This window comes from Pituophis catenifer, unplaced genomic scaffold, assembly GCF_029215685.1.
Source record: "Pituophis catenifer annectens isolate HBS135680 unplaced genomic scaffold, rPitCat1.0.hap2 SCAF_2, whole genome shotgun sequence".
Lineage (NCBI taxonomy): Eukaryota > Metazoa > Chordata > Lepidosauria > Squamata > Colubridae > Pituophis > Pituophis catenifer.
The window spans coordinates 101,525,542-101,543,980 of NW_027256882.1; the positions used below are offsets into that span (position 1 = coordinate 101,525,542).

At 37.6% G+C, this 18,439-nt stretch overlaps 1 protein-coding gene across 1 annotated transcript in view; it reads right to left on the reverse strand.

Moving 5' to 3' along the window:
* The window catches only part of SLC25A48 (solute carrier family 25 member 48), a 32,909-nt gene extending 14,716 nt beyond the window's left edge, over positions 1 to 18,193 (reverse strand). The window contains exons 1-3 of the mRNA XM_070937288.1: positions 17,894 to 18,193; positions 11,408 to 11,451; positions 3,905 to 3,976 (exon numbers count right to left, since the gene is read on the reverse strand). Of these exons, the coding sequence (XP_070793389.1) occupies positions 3,905 to 3,976; positions 11,408 to 11,451; positions 17,894 to 17,999 (222 nt within the window). The 5' untranslated portion in view covers positions 18,000 to 18,193. The remainder of the gene's footprint in view (positions 1 to 3,904; positions 3,977 to 11,407; positions 11,452 to 17,893) is intronic.
* Between the last annotated feature and the right edge of the window lie 246 nt (positions 18,194 to 18,439).

Here is an 18,439-nt window from a genome sequence, read left to right on the forward strand (position 1 = left end):
ATGTTATAATCAGATGTTGATGTATACACTTAAATGCATTAATCTAAATATGGAACATTTTGAGAGTATTTCAATAAAGTATGCCCATAGAGTGCTATAGAGTATTGTAGAATACCAAAGATCACTAAGAAATGCAAAATGACGCCATATTGTACTAGATTTCCAAACTTTCAGAAAGAATGGCAGTATCAGTAATGAAAAGCAGATTGTATCTTTAGAAGTCACTGTGGTATGAATCATGGAATTAGAAGGGGCAATTTAAGCCATCAAGTCCAGCTGCCTGCTGAAAGCAGAGTCCAAATTAAAGTAATGCCATCCTGAAGGATGCCTAGCCTCTACTTGAACTTATTCAGTAAAGGGGAGTCCACTTCTTTATGGGGAATTGATTTTGCTTCTAAAAATTTGTTTTATAGCATTTAATCGGATAATCTATTCCATGTCTTATGCTTTGAAACAATAGAGATGTTCAATGTCTTCTATGTGAATTCTTCCAGGCATTCAACGTGTGTTATTAAGTCCCTCACAATCTTCTCAAGACTGAATGCTCCAGTTTCCTTCCATTGCTTTTCATGAGACATTTTCTCAGGACAACTTCATAGGGAAAAATTGTTTTGTTTCTTTACTTTCATTTTTACACTTTTATTTTTCTATGTTTTAATTTTGTTTTGATGAGCTTTTTCTTTTTGTTATTGTTCAAGCAGAAAAATATATCTTCCAGTCAGTCAATCAGTCAATCAATCAATCATGTAGTACATACTGAAGGTACAATTCCATTCCAGTGAGGAAGAACAAACTGACATAAAGAAAAACTGATAGCAGAAGCTTGTAGAGCAGGTCAGGAGAGTTTCACCTCAGAGTGACCTTAGTTATATAAGATACTCTAAGAGTAAAAGAAAAAAGAATGAAAAAGATGCATTTTAATTTCGGGGAAAAACCCTAACATGCACAAAATGTATGGGCAAGTCATAGTTCTGTTTAAGCTAAAATGAAAGGCTTTGAATTCCACTTTTATCAGTAAGTCTGCCTTTTGCATAAAATGAAGATAAAAACACAATAGGTACATTGTATGATATTTCTAAACTGGAAAGGGAAATGTTTTATGGATGTTCATGATACAACAGATAATGGATAAGTTTGTATATTTAACTATTAAACTACAGTATGTTGAGTTCACATTATGTGGGAAGCTTGATTGTGTTTTGTGTATACAAGAGACTGTTAAGGATTGCTAATGTAGGTATCTTCATATCTGAAGCAAGAAATCATGGATGATGGAATTAATTTATTTGCTGCCCCTGACTTTGAAATGTCAAGAAAGGGTAATTCAGGTTAAGTTTAGAAATAATTTTTCTAACACTCTCAATTGTTTATGGTAGAGCAGACTGCTCAGAAAATAGTGAAGATTTTCAACTCTACGATAGTTTATGATTCCTGTTCTAAAATACTAGTTACCCAATGGTGAGGAAAAGTTAGGGGCCTTCCAGATGTGACATTATTCCACAGACACATATCACTTAGCAATAGCACCAGGGGTGAAATGCTCCCGGTTTGGACCAGCTCGGGCGAGTAGGTAGCGATGGCGGCAGGCAGTTCGGAGAACCGGTAGCAAAAATCCCTGTCCCCGCCCCCATGCCCAGCTGAGCCGCGTGATCATCAGAGCCTTTTTTTCCTTTTAAATGGCTCTGATCAGCCAAGCTCTGACATCCCAGCTGAGTTGCCTGCTAATCAGGCAACTCAGCTTGGATCGCCAGAGCCATGTAAAAGAAAAAAAGTTTCTTTTTTTCTCCCCCCTCCCCCCCAGCCTCCAGCTTGCTTACCTTAGTTGCTGATCGCATGACAATCGCAATCCATGCATCAGCAAGCAACTGAATCTCCCTGCCCGCAATCAAGCTCATCGGTGAGCAGCTCTTTCTGCCTGCCTTCCTGCCTTCCTGCCTAGACTTGTGGACTTCAACTCCCAGCAAAGCTGGCTGAGGAATTCTGGGAGTTGAAGTCCACAAGTCTTAAAGTTGCCAAGGTTGGAGACCCCTGTTCTATTGGGTAAGTTTTTTCCCCCTTTGGGAGCTTTAAAAAAAATAGTTAATTGGGTTTTTTTTTAGTTGTTCTTTTATTAGACCTAGCCATTTAAAGTTTAGGAAGTTTTAAATTTAGCTGCTTTTATATAAAAATAAAATAAAATAAAATAAAATAATATTTGTGCAGCTTTCTGAGATTTAGTGTGTTTCTGTAGTGTTTCACTCTAACTACACAAACACACAAAATCTCACAAAGCTGTATGTAGAATTTTGTGTGTATAAAGTGTGAAAGTTGGTTTTTTGGGCTTTTTGTGGCTGTGTGAGGTTCCTGCTTATTGCGGGGCCATTTTGAGTCTAGCACAGCTGCTTTTACATTGTGGGTGAGCCAGTTGTGTTGTGTTGTGTTTTGTAGGTTAAAAAAGGGCAAAGAAGTGACATTGACTTGACCACGCTCACCCAGTCACCTTACCATCAAGCCCCGCGCACTAATTAAGCCACGCCCACAGAACCGGTAGCAAAAAATTTTAGATTTCACCCCTGAATAGCATTTAGATTTATACTGCTTCATGGTGCTCTACAGCCCTCTCTAAGCAGAGTCAGCATATTGCCTCCAACAATCTGGGTCCTGTTTTACCAACTAAGGAAGGATGGAAGTCTGAGTCAACCTTGAAACCCATCAGGATCGAACTCCAGGCTGTGGGCAGAGTTAGCCTCAGTATTGCATTCTAACCATTGCACCACCACAGCTCCACATACACCATTATTATTAATACCTTTGAATGGATTCTATTTTCCTTCTGTTTCAGTTGCATGATTTGGCCAAAACTATTGTAACTAAAGCAGGAGAAATCTGAAATCTGAAAGACTGCTTGCACCCAGCAATAGTGGCATGTGAAGGGGAAACATCATATTCCCTTGAATAGATCTAAACACCTGTCTGGGAGATCCCACAGTCTGCACTGCAAAATGTATGCCAGAGTACTTACTGCGTGGGTAAGAATGTCAGAAGAGAGCTGAGAAAACTCTGTGTTCAAAATCCTATTTATCCATTAACCGGTCATAATCTCTCTTACAGTTGTAATGAAAAGATTGTTTAACTTACTGTATTTCTATACCATCGTAGATTACTCATGTTATACTACATAGAATACTCATGGAATTAAGAATACATTGTAAAACTACATGAGTTTCCTAGAGAATAGGGAACAAGCAAATTTGAAAAATATTAATAAAGAGGCACACTATACTTCACTTCTTCGTGTGTTTTGGGCATTCAGAAATCCTAAAGGATGTAAACAAGGTGTGATATAAGTGCCCAATATCAATATATTTTCAAATCCACGTTAATTATGAGAGGTTTTGGGGGAAATGAAGCTGTCAATATCATACAAAAAAACTGAATTGTTTTCAGTTCTTCAGAATTTTTCATGGACGATTAACCTAGATCGCACTTGTCATCAGAAAGATTTTGAAAACCATAAATGTTCTATTTGATACACAATATACAAGCAAAATAGCAAATCAGAATCAATTTTGAGTGTTCTCGCTATATGATCTGAGCATTGATGTGCCATCAGTATATAAATTTGTTGATTAAAATATTAATAGGTGAAGTTTTTCATTTATATAGGGAGTAGTATAGATGGTATTAACCCATGACAGAGAATTTTAGTCGAAGCATTCTCCGAATCTTTGAATCTATTCCTGTCATAGATTCAAACAATTTTGAAATCCCAGCATTAAACATTTATACAAGTGATACCGGTTTAAAGGAATCTCATCCCCAGTTGAATATTATTTGTCTGGAGACAATGCTTATAAATGAATGCACATCAAAAACTTCCCTTGTTCTCTGTACGTTTATGTTTCACACACAAGAGCATACTTACAGCTTCATTTTTGTATATAGTGCGGATACAGTTAAATGTGTTTCCGTAGCCTTGCCCAGCTTGTAAGCGAGTCTACCGAAAAATACAATCATGAAATGCAATTACTGAGAGCTCACATTTAACAAACAAAGAACACTTGCATTTTACTCCAATCTATACTTTGTTTCAAAAGAGGAGAAAACAAGGAAATGAAAGAAAAACATGCATTCTATCAAGTGTCTGCCAAAGATAAAAAGTGTATATAATAGCTTAATCTTCACTGTCAGCATACTGTGCAAATGAAAAACATGAACTCTAAGTATTATGCAAATTTACTTGATTTATGATTGTCATCTTGCTAAATTTTTTATGCACACTTTTGATTCAGAATAATCTATTCAGCTTTCTTAAATATTATGCTTAAACACCTCTTATGGTTGGTAAGTATCTATGCAATACAGAATTTTGTAGAATCTATAGGTTTGGGGAACTCCATGGATATCCTTCTACATAGAATATCTAGATTAATTACATTTACTATCTAGGTCAAACTCCTGGCCCGTGGGTGGGATGTATCAGGCGCTGGCCATGCCAACCTCCGGTTTAGCAAAGGGGGGGAAAGTCCCAATACGTCATGTGATGACAGTGTGATGCCGCAAGTTTGACACCCCTGATCTAGGTAGCCATCTCTGTATTGGAAAATCAGGTCTGATACTGACAGATACTATTTGTCTAAGGGCTCCTGCCTTGGGCAGAGAGTTGGACCAGAAGACCTCCAAGGTCCCTTCCAATGATTCTATGATCCTCTACAATTATTCATACTCTATGCACATTGCCATCACTTGATGGTTGATCTCTGTTGTAATCCACACTTCTTAAAATTTAGTTGAGGAAAAAAACTCCATTATTTATTATAAAAATCTATTTAATAAAGTCAAGGCATGACATAGATTTCTGGAATTTAAAAAAAAAACAACTAAAAACCCCTCTGTGGTATCTACTTCAGGCAATATATATATATATATATATCCTCCACTACAAATTGTGGAGTGCAATTTGCAAGTGCAAATTATGATGGGCCCTATAGGAAATGATTTGTATTGAACCAGATCACTGTTTTTCCAACTCACTACTTTTTATAGTAACTAGCAGGGGACCTCTAGCTATGAGTCTTACCCAGCCATAATCTGAGACTGAACCTGCAACTTTTTGTAGGCAAATCTTATGCTCTGCCGTTGAGTTTTGCTCATGGCCAAGAGCTCTAACAAAGGAAGCACGCCAAAGCCCTGTGCCAAAATGAGTGCTATTTAATATATTGATTCACGGTTTGAAAGGAAGAATAGAAAACCCTTTAAATAATTCATTCCAAAACTGAACAAGAATAATTGCCTTACTTAGGCAGAAAATAAAATATGCCCTCACACAAAAGGAAAAGATAAGGATCAAATGCTGAGTGGGGTACATTATCAAAAGAAATACGAGTAAAGTGGTTTTGAGAAATTCATCTCCCATTCTTGCATTATTGCTTTAGTATGCCCTTCCTCATAGCTTGAATTGATAATATGCTTGAACACCATGTTTGGTTTTATTTGTAACACAAAGAAATGTGTTTACTATTAGTACAGTCCTAATTTAAAAATGAATTGGTGAAAATGAAAACAGAGTCAGCGAGGGCTGGAAAAATGAAAACGATGTCAGGCGGAAGCTTATAAAGCTAACATAAATGGTGGGAGAAAAACTGTATTGTTAGATCAGGATTGTCAAACTCAAGATCTGTGAGCCGATATAAATATATGCAAAAGATTTGAATTAAGAGATATATGTTTGGGGGTGGAGGAAATGGGTAGATTATGAGTTGAATAAATGCCAAATTAGGATTTATTATATAGTTTTATAGCTGAAGGTTGCTTTGAAATGTATAGTATAGTATAGGGGGGATATAATAATAATGTTAGAAAGAAATGGTTAGCATGTGGGGGGTGGTGTAAAAGGATGGTAAAGTATTATATAATTTGATATTAATTTGGATTTTATTTTGGAGAAGCCATGGGGGGAGGGGAGGGGGAGGGGGGTGTTAGGGTGGAGGGAGAAAAAATGGAGAAAAATCTATATTTGAAAAACTTTTTCAATAAAAAAAAATAATAAATCACTGGCAGATGTGCCAGATAAAACTCAAAAAAGATCCGTGAGCCGGATCCAGCACACAGGGTGCTTAGATCTGGCCTACAGGGCCACCATGGAAACAGCAAAGGACCGGTCCACAGTGCCTCTGCCAGTGAAAATGGAGTTTGCGGCCCTCCTGAGCTTCATTTTCACTAGCAAGAGGGTTGCAGGAGGCCGTCAACAGCCAAAAATGGAGCTCGGGAGCCTGTTTTCGCTGGCACAGTGCTTGGGCCACCACAGGTACCCCTGACACGAGTGATGTTGAGCTGGACACACCCACCCTGGCCACGTCCCACCGAGGTCAAACACAACACTGATGCAGCCCTCAATGAAATTGAGTTTGACACTCCTTTGTTAGATGATCAATAAGGTATAAAGTTATAGCGCAGCTATAAATAACAAGTCATCTAAACTGCAAGAATCACATAAAAATCTTGAAGCACTTGCAGATTGATATTTCAACTCAATAACAGAATGCAACGAGCCCTATCAATCAGATTTGCAAATAGAATGCAAATGAGCCCTGCCAATCAGATTGTTTGTCACAGCGGACATTCTTGCAAATGCATATTCCCTATTTCTTTTGTCATATGCAGAATAACAATAATGAGAATGAGAAGTAGTCTGTGCTCTCGTTGGTGGAGAATCTGACTCCCCAAGTCCCAGCTTCCCATGGGGCACTAGTTTTGAAAGGAAATACTCCTGACATATCAGCAATGATTACAGCACAGAGGATGAAGAAATGCCACTCAGCAAGCAGACTACTGCCAGAATGTTTTGTTTCTTTTTTCTTACTGAAGAGAAGATTGGCTGGCATCAAAGTGTTTCTCTTCTTAAGCATCCTAGTTTCTGCAGTGGTTAGGGACAGCTCACAATAATATTGTCTGAAATTGAGCCTGGAAGGGTTAGACAGAAGTTTCATTATCAGAATGTCTCCCCGACCTCTGTAGTCAAGAATCATTTATCCTGGGACATTCTGAAAACAAGTTCCTCATTCTGAATGGCAAATAATTGCAAGTTAAGACCGATCCTTTCAATGAGTGCAAAATTGGCTATTTTAGAAAAGTTTGATTTAGAATAGAAGACCCAGTTCAAGTTCCTATTCAGCCATAAAACTCTTTTGGTGAATTTGGGCTCATCACCAATTCTCAGCCTAATTTATCTTAGAGAATTATTGTGTGGATAAAAAGGAGGCCTATGTATTTTAGACTCCTTGGATAAATTGTGGGAAAGAAAAGAAGAATTGTTTTCTCAGCAAAATCACTTCACTAGCAGCCATTGCAAAGCCTGTAAACTGCTATCCCTCCCTTTACATATAGACCACTGTATCATTGTGATAGGGAGAAAAGTGCCATGTAGCCGTCACAGTTGGGAAGATTAACCTGGCAGATGTGCATTTCATTGGTTTTGCAATAAATATCTGTATTGAGGTGTATCACCATACTAATCCAAATACATACAGTGTTTTGGACCTAGATAGATGTTCTGATAAGCAAATTTGATATAAACTTAATGAATTCCCTGAGGAAAAGATAGATAGATAGATAGATAGATAGATAGATAGATAGATAGATAGATAGATGATAGATAGCTCAATCATTGGCAATCTTCAGTCTCAAAAGACTATGGTATCGTGCTCTGATATGAGGTCCTAAAACAACATCTGGTGTGACTAAAAGGCCAATTCGAGAGCGGCAATCCCTTCCACACTGAGGGCAGATATATTCTGTCCCTTGCCCAGGCCCCAGATTTCGCTGGTTCTGGGACTGCCTCTTTGCCTCAGCCTGCCAAACAAGTATCTCTTCAAATTGGAGAAGGCCATGCTGCATCTTTAGCCTCCAGGCTGAACGATCAGAGGTCAAGGTTTCCAAGTCGTTAATGTCCATTCCCAAGGCCTTTAGATCCCTCTTGCAAATATCCTTATATCGCAGCTGTGGTCTCCCTCTAAGGTGCTTTCCCTGCACTAATTCTCCATACAGGAGATCTTTCGGAATTCACCCATCAGCCATTCTCACGACATGCCCAAGCCAGCGTAGACGTTGCTGTTTCAATAGTGTATACATGCTAGAAATTCTAGCATGTTCCAAGACTGCGCGATTTGGAACTTTGTCATGCCAGGTAATGCCAAGAATACATCAGAAACAGCTTATATGAAAGGTGTTCAACTTTCTCTCCTGCCATGCATAAAGGGTCCAAGACTCACTGCAGTACAAGAGTGTGCTCAGGACGTAGGCTCTATAGACCTGGATCTTTGTATCCATCTTTGGATGGATAGATGGATTGATGGATTGATGGATTGATGGATTGATGGATAGATAGATGGATGGATAGATAGATAGATAGATAGATAGATAGATAGATAGATAGATAGGGACACAGGCAGGCAGACAGGCAGACAGACAGACTAAATGGTTGTTTTAGACATATAAATGTCTTCCTGGACCTTATCAAGAAATACCACAATGTATCTATGAAGAGAAAATCCACTAATAAGTCTTATTAGCAGGAGGCCAGTAGTGATAAGGAAAATGCATTAAGCAGCCAAATCAGTTTGAGATATTGGAGAGCTACAAAACAAACTTGTCTCCTTTTGTTTTCACTCAGTTTGTTGACCTATCCCTGAACCCTCATCTTGCATTATAAAGGAGAATGTATGTGAGCTATGCCTTTCTTGCTGTCCGGATATCTGAAAGAGAGAAGCAGCCAGGAAACCTCAGCAACAAAGGAGGAACTTCAGCAACAAAGGAGGAGAAACAGCGCCAAGGGGCTTTGCTGCTCAGAGTGGGTGGTCTGGGTTCAGACCTAGACAGATACTGGCACTAACTCAAGTAATTAGTGATCAATGTTATTTGTACACTGCTGCTTTTGCAATGACACAATATTGGAAAAATTAAACTTATTGCCACCACTGCCACCGTCCTTTTTTTTTTTTTTTAATGTGGGAGAGGAATACTTCACAGAATGTCTGTATAGGGTATTCACAGATGACCTACAAGAAATGTAAACATTAACTACTGCATTGAGGTCTATGCCAAAAAAAGCAGTACATTTTTTAGGAAGCAGGTTTGTTATTCATAAGATCAACAGCACAATAATTGTGAAACTGGACCACCCCACTCACTCATCCCCCTTCCAAACCAATCCAGTGTAGCAGTGTTATAATCCAGGTTATACTTAAACTGCTTTCCAAATCCTTCTTATTCCCTGACCATCATGTTGTTTTCTTGTTTTATTGAAATCTGGCATGTTTCTAACTGGGCTCAAGGTTTTGTGCAAAGAGTCAGAGTACTCACTTCGAGCATGGTCTCTATGCCTTATTTGTTGATTTGAAGAGACTTGCTGTACTAGGACATAATCCACATTCAAATAGACTGAGCTATTCAGCACAGCTCTCCGCTCTCATTCCCTTATTCCTCAGGATGCACCTTTGCTACTTAATCAGTAAGTACTGAATTGCTCTATGACTCCGCTTCTTAATTCACTATTTAAGATCTTTCCCTTTCCCTTGCTGATTTGGAAATGGAACAAAGCTGCCTAGTTGCCATTCCCAAGCTGCATCAAGATCCAATAGTAAAGAAGGAGCCAGCTTGACAGTTGTATTGAACGATGTGCGGCTTGTTTCTTGGCTGTGCCCAAGCAAAAGTAGGAAACGTAGCAAAAATGTTCCCACAAGGCCTATTGTTGACTCCTAGCACGCGCTACCAGCAGTGACAGTAAAGCCATCCATTTGGCAGAACTGGAAAGCACATATTCCTTCAGACCTCACTTCCAGACAAATTCACGGACAGCACAGCAAATTGTAAATACACAAATGTGATTAGTTCTTTGGCACAGTTATTACAGGAAAGGGGAGCATTCAACCAAACACTGTACTTTGGCACTTTTGTCTTTAAAATCCTCCAAGCATACAGAACCCGAATCCTATTCATGGGAACCTAGTAATTGTTACATATTGCATCAATGTGCACCACGAAGTGTACGAGGCCATGAATGAAGAAAATAAACTGCTTGTTACAATCTCAGGACTTATTCCCACATTAATAAAAGTTTCTTTCTAATCGGCTGTGCCATCCAAATGCACCAAAGCAATTCTTCAGTTGCTATACATCCAAATAAACTGCTGGTGATAGGGTACTAAATCAAGAATCTGAACTCTGATGGAACATAAAAATCCCAGTTTCAATATAACATCAATTTAATCCCCTTATTTATTTATTTATTTATTTATTTATTTATTTATTTATTTATTTATTAGATTTTTATACCGCCCCCTCTCCCGAAGGACTCGGGGCGGTGAACAGCCAAAATTAAAAACATACAATATAAACAATTAAAATACGTTTAAAACAGAATTAAATCTAAAATGGCTCCCCAATTTAAAACGACTTACCCATACCCCTATAAATAAGACGAATTTAAAATTTAAAAATTTAAAATTTCCACATTTAAAAAGGGGGAAGATTTAGGCCAGGCCAGCTTGATAAAATAGAAAAGTCTTAAGCGCGCGGCGGAAGGTGCGCAGATCCGGGATCCTACGTATCTCCGGGGGGAGCTTGTTCCAAATCGTAGGTGCCCCCACAGAGAAGGCTCCCCCCCTAGGGGCCGACAGCTGACATTGTTTGGCCGACGGCACCCGGAGGAGCCCCTCTCTATGGGAGCGTACTGGCCGGTGGGAGGCTATTGGTGGTAGCAGGCGGTCCCGTAAATAACCAGGTCCTAAGCCATGGAGCGCTTTAAAGGTGATAACCAGAACCTTGAAGCGCACTCGGAAGACCACCGGGAGCCAATGCAGCTCACGCAGGAGAGGTGTCACATGGGAACTCCATGTCGCTCCCATCACCACCCGCGCGGCCGCACTCTGCGCCAGTTGGAGCCTCCGAGTGCACCTCAAGGGGAGCCCCATGTAGAGAGCGTTGCAGTAGTCCAGACGAGAAGTAACGAGGGCATGAGTGACTGTGTGTAGGGAGTCCCGATCTAGATAGGGACGCAACTGGCGGATCAGGCGAACCTGATGCCCTTGTCTTAAGGGCAATAAAGGTTTATTAATTTGCTAGAATGTATGCAAGATCACTCTGGATTTATCTATAGTCTGCATTGCCAGTATTTTTTTTAATAATCCTAAATTTTTGCTTTAGTATCAGATTCCCCCAATCCGCCTAAAAGTATTAATGTGCACAATCACATACTACATGTGAGCTTTATGAATGTGCTCTATAATTAAACCGGGACAGAATTTTTATGGGTTGCGTTAATCACACAAAATATACCCTACCAGAGAAAATATCTCAATTCTCCCTCATGCTAAGTGATTTTTTTTACATGTGTAAGAATTACATTAATTATATGCATACATACACTAACCTTTACTGTGTCCAAAGGATGTCCCACAATAACACCTGCAGCTCCTGAAATTTTAAATAACAATTAAATAGTTTCATGGAAAAGAAAACAACAAAAGAACATTTTTCTATTCACTCCCAGCATTTGTGTCACCATAATAATCACAATTCTTCCTTGTTCAGCTCCCACTGTCAGAATTATGTGACCGATGAAACAATGAGAACCATAGTTGGCCAGTAGAGAAGCACATAGGAGCCACTGCAAGTCAGCCTCCAAGCAGTATTTATTATTTATTAATTATTAATTCAATTTGTATGCCGCCCCTCTCCGAAGACTCAGGGCGGCTCACAATGCATTTAAAATCATTATAGTAGTTTCCACCTAAGTTCTAAGAAATATGAAAGAAGGAAAAGTTGTTATTGTGGGGGGATAGGTGGCTCTTAAGACTTGTTCTTAGGAAACGTGTGAGTTTGTTTTTTTTTATGTTGTCTCTATGATTCTGCTTACCAGAAATATATTTTATATATCTATATTCCAGAGAATTCAACAATACAGTGTCTGTAACCAGATTCAGAAACTTTGCCACAAAGCATTACTTTAAGAAGAAATTGCAACTCTGCTACTCAAAATGATTTGAAAATTAAACAAAATTAGATGCTGATTTCAGCTATCCAACTTTGGAACAAGGAGGAAGATTATTTTCATTGATTCTTTCTTCCACTTGCAACATTCTCTGCCACTTCCAGTGCTCATTTGGAGAGTCACTCCTACGTTCAGGGACAAATGGCCAATTTCAATTCACTGCAGGAAGGTTCCCTAAATAAAATTTCCATTGTTTAATTTAACTCATTGTTCTTTAAATTTTCTTTTCTTGGATTCATGATTCAGGTAATTTGCTGGATAACGTTTAATCTTTTAGTAAGCTTTAGAAATGACTACCCATAATTTTAATTAAAGAATCTAACTGGTTTATTTAGCTTTTCCTAATCTGATCCATAACAATATATTACTTTTTCGTATGGGAACATAGTATGTTTATTGTATAAAGGATAACCCTCAAGGCAGACACATTTCTATCATAAGGTGTATTCTGTAAAGGAGAGGTTTATTTCTGGCTATATGAATAAATGACATTTTCTGTTAATGACTGATCAGTGTAACTGTTGCCATCTATACTGGAAAGGTGATAGGTCATTTACATTTTCCAAAGCATTCATTCCACAGCATTTTACCACTTGACAGTATTAAGAAATGTGACCTGTCTAGATTGACAGGTTGTTTGGTTACAGATGTTTCATTAGTCAACTAGGTAAGATCATCAGTGTTTGTGAATATGGGACTTGCTTCCTATTTATATACAGTAAGTTGCCTAGCCAGCATTGGTGATGGTGTAGTTTTCTCTGTCGTGGTTCATTGATTAGAATATTGTATTTTCCTTGATTGTTTGTCTGGATAATCTGTGCTTGGTGGCTGATTTGTCTGAATGATGTGCTTCCAGGATTTCCCTAGCAACAATCTAGAATACCAGAAAAAGGAAACAGGCCAGCTATACAACATCTTCCAACAAAATGGGCAGCACACAACTTTATCAGAAAGTTCCTGACCACTCTACCCTGGCAGTTAAGAAGCAAAAAAGAAAATTGTCTTCCAAAACTGAAGCACAACTAACTATAGCACAACTAACACGAGCTATGAAAAAGGTAACACTGCCACACGTTAATCCAACTACAATCCTATAAAACATATTAAGTAAGTCAGAAGATCTAGTAGCCCAAGGACTAAAAACAGGAGTCATGTACCACATACAATATAAGGACTTATAACAACCACTGCATAGGACAGACAGGCAGAAGACTAGCAGAGCACATCAATGCACATCAACTAGCAATCAAAAGACACAATGAAAACTGCTTAATCTCACAACACATGGATAGACCCAACCATAATTTCAGCTGGGAAACTGTGAGTATCCTAAACAAAGTTAACTGCAAAAATGCTAGAGAATACCTGGAAGCTTGACATTCAGACAAATCAATGATCAATAGACATAGAGAAAATCCACACTTACACACCATTCAAAACAGCTAAGAAGGAAACAGACCACAATAGATTCTAGCCAACAACTAACACCCAGATAAGCAGAGACTAACACCAGACTGGTTATTATGCCTGTATCTACTGTATATGTATTTTAACACAGTGTGGGATCTCCACACTTGGGAACTTTAAGACTGGCTGAGGAATTCTGGGAGTTGAAGTCCACAAGTCTTAAAGTCACCAGGTTTGGAGACTCTTGGTCTAATGGAAGGGCATGGTAATCTGTTGTCTGGTCTGATTGCCCTGCAAGAATGTTGACAAAGTATCTTAGAGTAGACAATATTGTCTTAAAGCAGCTTAAAGTTAAACCAGCATGAATACAGATCAGGAGCAGTTGAGACTGCTGTGTATAATATAGCTTGAATTTGAAAATGCAAAGATTATTTTCTTCTTCCTCCCAAAAGCAAAAAAGCCTTTCAATCCCTACTTTCCATATTTATGGGTGAACATGGGGAATCTGCTTAATGAATAGAAAAATAGTATTTTTTCATTGCTAAGATTATTACACTCCAGATTTCTGTCCCAATTATCTTCTATACTCACTGCAGTCAAACCTAAGTATATTCTGAATATTTCTGCTAGAAACTCTACACAAATTGCAACCAAAGGCAACTGGCAATTTTTTAAAAATTGTGTTACCAGGACTGTTAAATAATGAGGTATAATGTTTGCTATCGTGAAGCCACAAGCCATTTGCATTGGTTATTTAAATTGCACTGACAAGCTCTTAATGTCAGACTTTATAAAGAGCATAAATTACTATTACCAATAAAATTACTGGTAAATTATTATTACTATTACTGGTAAATTATTATTACCAGTATTAGTTTAAAAAGCAAAGGATAGCCAGTGACACCAAGCATGTTCGACAAGATACAATAATTCCCAGGTGAAAAGATTAAGAGATAATCAAATGAACATGACCATATATTTTTATATATAAACTTTATTCAAGCACATGTGTTAATAACTGTCTCTCCCTCCAGAGTTATTTTATTAAGGGAGAAAGTTCATCAAGTAATGGAAACTATGCAGAGACTTATTTATCATGTCACCATGTACAACTCTACTTTTTACATATACACCATTGAAACTCGACGTCCCGTTTGACGTTACGATGAGATTGGATGCGAGGAGCGAGGCTCCACGAAATCACGCCAAATCCTCCTCGTTGGAGGGGCCCCCAAGGGGCTAAAGTCACCCTGTATGGGTGACGAAGAAAGGAGGGGCACCCTGCATCTATGGGCCAGCAAAAGATGTTGCATTGGGCGGAGATGAGTGGATTTCAAAAAGAAATGGTGTTGATGCTTCAAAGTACTTATGATATCTTGATAAATAACCACAGGGAGATAAAAGACTTAATGCATGACATTGTGGGGAAATCAGAAAATGTTCAACAAGGGACAATGAACAAAGATCATAAAACACAGGAAGTAGACCAGAGGAAGACCAGAGGAAAAGACAGAACAGATAAATCGCATTGTAACGCATTGTAAGCCGCCCTGAGTCTCCAGAGAAGGGCAGCATATAAATCAATTTTTTTAAAAAAATCAACCAATAAAACAGGAAGAGAAGAAGGAGAAGACAATATAGACTTATGAATCAAATAAGAGACAATATATATTAAGAGATCAAAAAATGGGATTAGATAAAAAGGAAGATGGTTTTGAAGAGAAGATAGGGGCTTGGGCAGAACCTCTGGAGGTACAGCAACAAGAGATAGTAGAGATGGAGAAATATTTGGGCTAAATAGGAAAGATGTAAACAGAGACAAAGACCCAAGGGAGGAGTTTGGGAGGCAAGTCAAAAAACGAATAAGAATTGAAATACTAAAGCAGGCAAGAGATGATGGTTAGAAAGGGAATGCTGTTTAATATAAAATTGGCTTTATTGAGAGCTAGAATAGAGGTAGAAACAAGAACAATACTATACATATATTTATATAATATACTAAAAGTAATAGCTAGATGTAAAGATTAGATGTTGAAAAATGGTATCACTATGTATGTTTAAATATTGTGATTGTTATTAGAATGGCACACAAAAACACTGAACAACTAAACAATGAAGGAACACACTCTAATACAAATATGTATAATAATACCACAATTACATAAGTATGATTAATGTAACAAATATTAATATTACTATATACTTTAATATTAAGATAGATAGATGATAGATAGATAGATAGATAGATAGATAGATAGATAGATAGATAGATAGATAGATAGATACTCAATATATAAGTCAATATACTCCATGGATGATCCCAATGTATAATTCTGAGTTGAAGAGAAGAAATATGCAGACATTCAGAAACATAGTAGATAGTCAGGACTAAAATTAGGATAGTTAACTTCCTAGAAAATAGAAGCTCAGGAAAAAAATGGAATCACTTGACTAGACCATAATATTAAAACCAAGGCTAAATAACAGAAATGCAGATATTATAAAAGACTGCTATATCTCAGCAAGGTGTATAGATAGTAATAGATAATTTTAACTTAACATTAGAGGTAGTCCTTGTTTAGTGACCAGCAACTCAGTTCTTAACCAAAGCAGTCACTAAATGAAACTGCAACTGTGTTTATGATCTTACTTAACTTTCCTTTGCTTTACCAATCTGTAAAGGTCATAAATTCAAGGACTGGTCATAAAGTTACCCATGCCTCCTATTTCTAAATGTAGTAAATAGGAATTTTAATTCACATTTAGACACCAAGAGTACTGGCATTATGATCATCCCAGTGAAAAAATGGGATTTTCCATCTCATGGATGCTGCTCCATTTGAGCACTCTGCAAATTACCTTTAATTGTTCCATATGTGTATGGATCTAATTACACAAAAATCTCCCCTGAATCACTGATAACAGAAAAGGATGTGTATAACTGAAAAAATAGAAATGATTTCCAAATTACAATTTAGGAGTGTGTCATATTTCTCAACCCGCACCACCGTGGAATATTAAATGCTTTATTGAATATGAAATTGAAGACATCAATATAAAGTGGAGGAGTAGAACTTCACATTCCCCATGGAATCTAGTGTTGCAAGTAGTCTAATTTGTTTGGAAAAGTTCATATATTGAAACTAAACTAAAAGTATAAAGGAAAGGTATTAAAAATTGACTATAAACAAGTTTAACTTGTCAGAATCACCCGGGATATATCTTACCATGCATCATGGTGAAACATCTTTACAAGATGGATTTCCAAACTGAAAATGCCTTAATCATGGCATGCTATCCTGTAGTATTATTTTTTGAATTAACTGTCCTATTAATACTTTGAGTATATTATATGTTAAGATCAAAAAGTTATAAACCCAAGATGCAGAGTCTATTCTAGAAAGAAGAGGCAGTAAAAGAGCAAAATTTGAAAGGGGTAAGGATGGATTGTAGTGGAAATGCCAGAATACTTGTGCATGTTGAAAAGCACATGAATGATGTCGAACCATTGCATCTGCCATATTTAGATCTTTAGGCAGATGCGGTCTTCTTCACTAAAGCCTTTTGTGACCTTCAGACCTGCTGTATGATTTATAAATAAACAACTTATCTTTTTCAGTTATGTAATAATCATGATATAACTTGGGAATTTAGGAACTATCACCTCCTATACAGTATTTGCCGCTTACTACTTGCATTTATAACCTTAACTCTGAAGGAATGTACTACATAATAGATGAGTATATGGCTGGGAGATCATATAATGAGTATATAAATGCCTTGTAATTCTTCCTTCAACACAGACCTGAACTACAGAAGATGAACTGCGATTGCCAAGTGATCACTCTATTGTCATTCTCCAGGAGTTATGGAGTTTAGAGTATTTGAATCCATAAGAGCATTAGATTGTCAATAAGTTGGGGACTGGTAGTGAAATAGATAGACAATGTTGGTATTTTTCCACATTTTCTTATCTTGATCTCTAGTCAAACCAACAGTTAATGAAAGGAGTGGCTGTACGGAGGTTTCTGACTGGCCAATATTAGACCAGCTGTCTAAACATCAGGATCTGACTCCACAACACAATTAATTAGGAGATCTCTATTGAATCTTTATTAGAGGCACGAGTAAAATGGGGAAGGAACCTGAGTAATTTTCCATTAAACTTAATCCTGCTTGTGTTTTCCTCTCCTGAACCAACTGTGATTTATGGAACTAGTACCTTTGAAAGATCACAGGACTGAATGTTCATAACAAGCAATTACTGCTTAATTCAGATGTTTTCTTCAGTAATTGGGTAAATTATACTCACGGAACCATACAAATGGCTGAGAAATACACTGAACTCTATGTGTGCAAACTGTTAAATTCAGAATTCTTCAACATTCAACTAAATCTGCGCCCCCTTTTAATGCTTCTTTGTTGTATTTTCACATTATTCCCACATGAATTACTTACCTCCTACCCATCCAGCTATAAAATCATCCAACTGAAAGCTGCCCGTTTTACCATATCTTAAGCAGTCCTGTTCATTTTTAGTCTTGGGTGATGTGGTTACATTCATCTCCTTCAGCACCAGGCAAGTAACAGAAGAGAGTCTCAATGTCCCTCTTTTAAATCTGTTTTTTTTTTTTTTATCCTATTAGGACTGCAGAGCAGTGGTTCCTTTGACAACTTTCAACAGGCTCAGAACTCAAACAACTCGATTCCAGTCTCTGTCTCTCTTCCCTGCAAAAGTGCCTTCAAAGCACAAAGTGACCTCATAGTCACAAAGCTTAAAGGGACAGTACAATAAGAACCACAGGTTCCAGAAGTCACTCTAGGATGTTACTAATTAAAGGCAAATAGCTAATCTATGGTCAACATAGAAAATAATGAACTCTTTATGTCTTGTATATTTGGTTTTGTAACCAAACCAAACCAAACTAAAATTGTATATGTGGAAACTAAATTGTTCCGAGTGAAAACATCCAAGTGACTACAGTATTTCGGAAGAATGGCAAT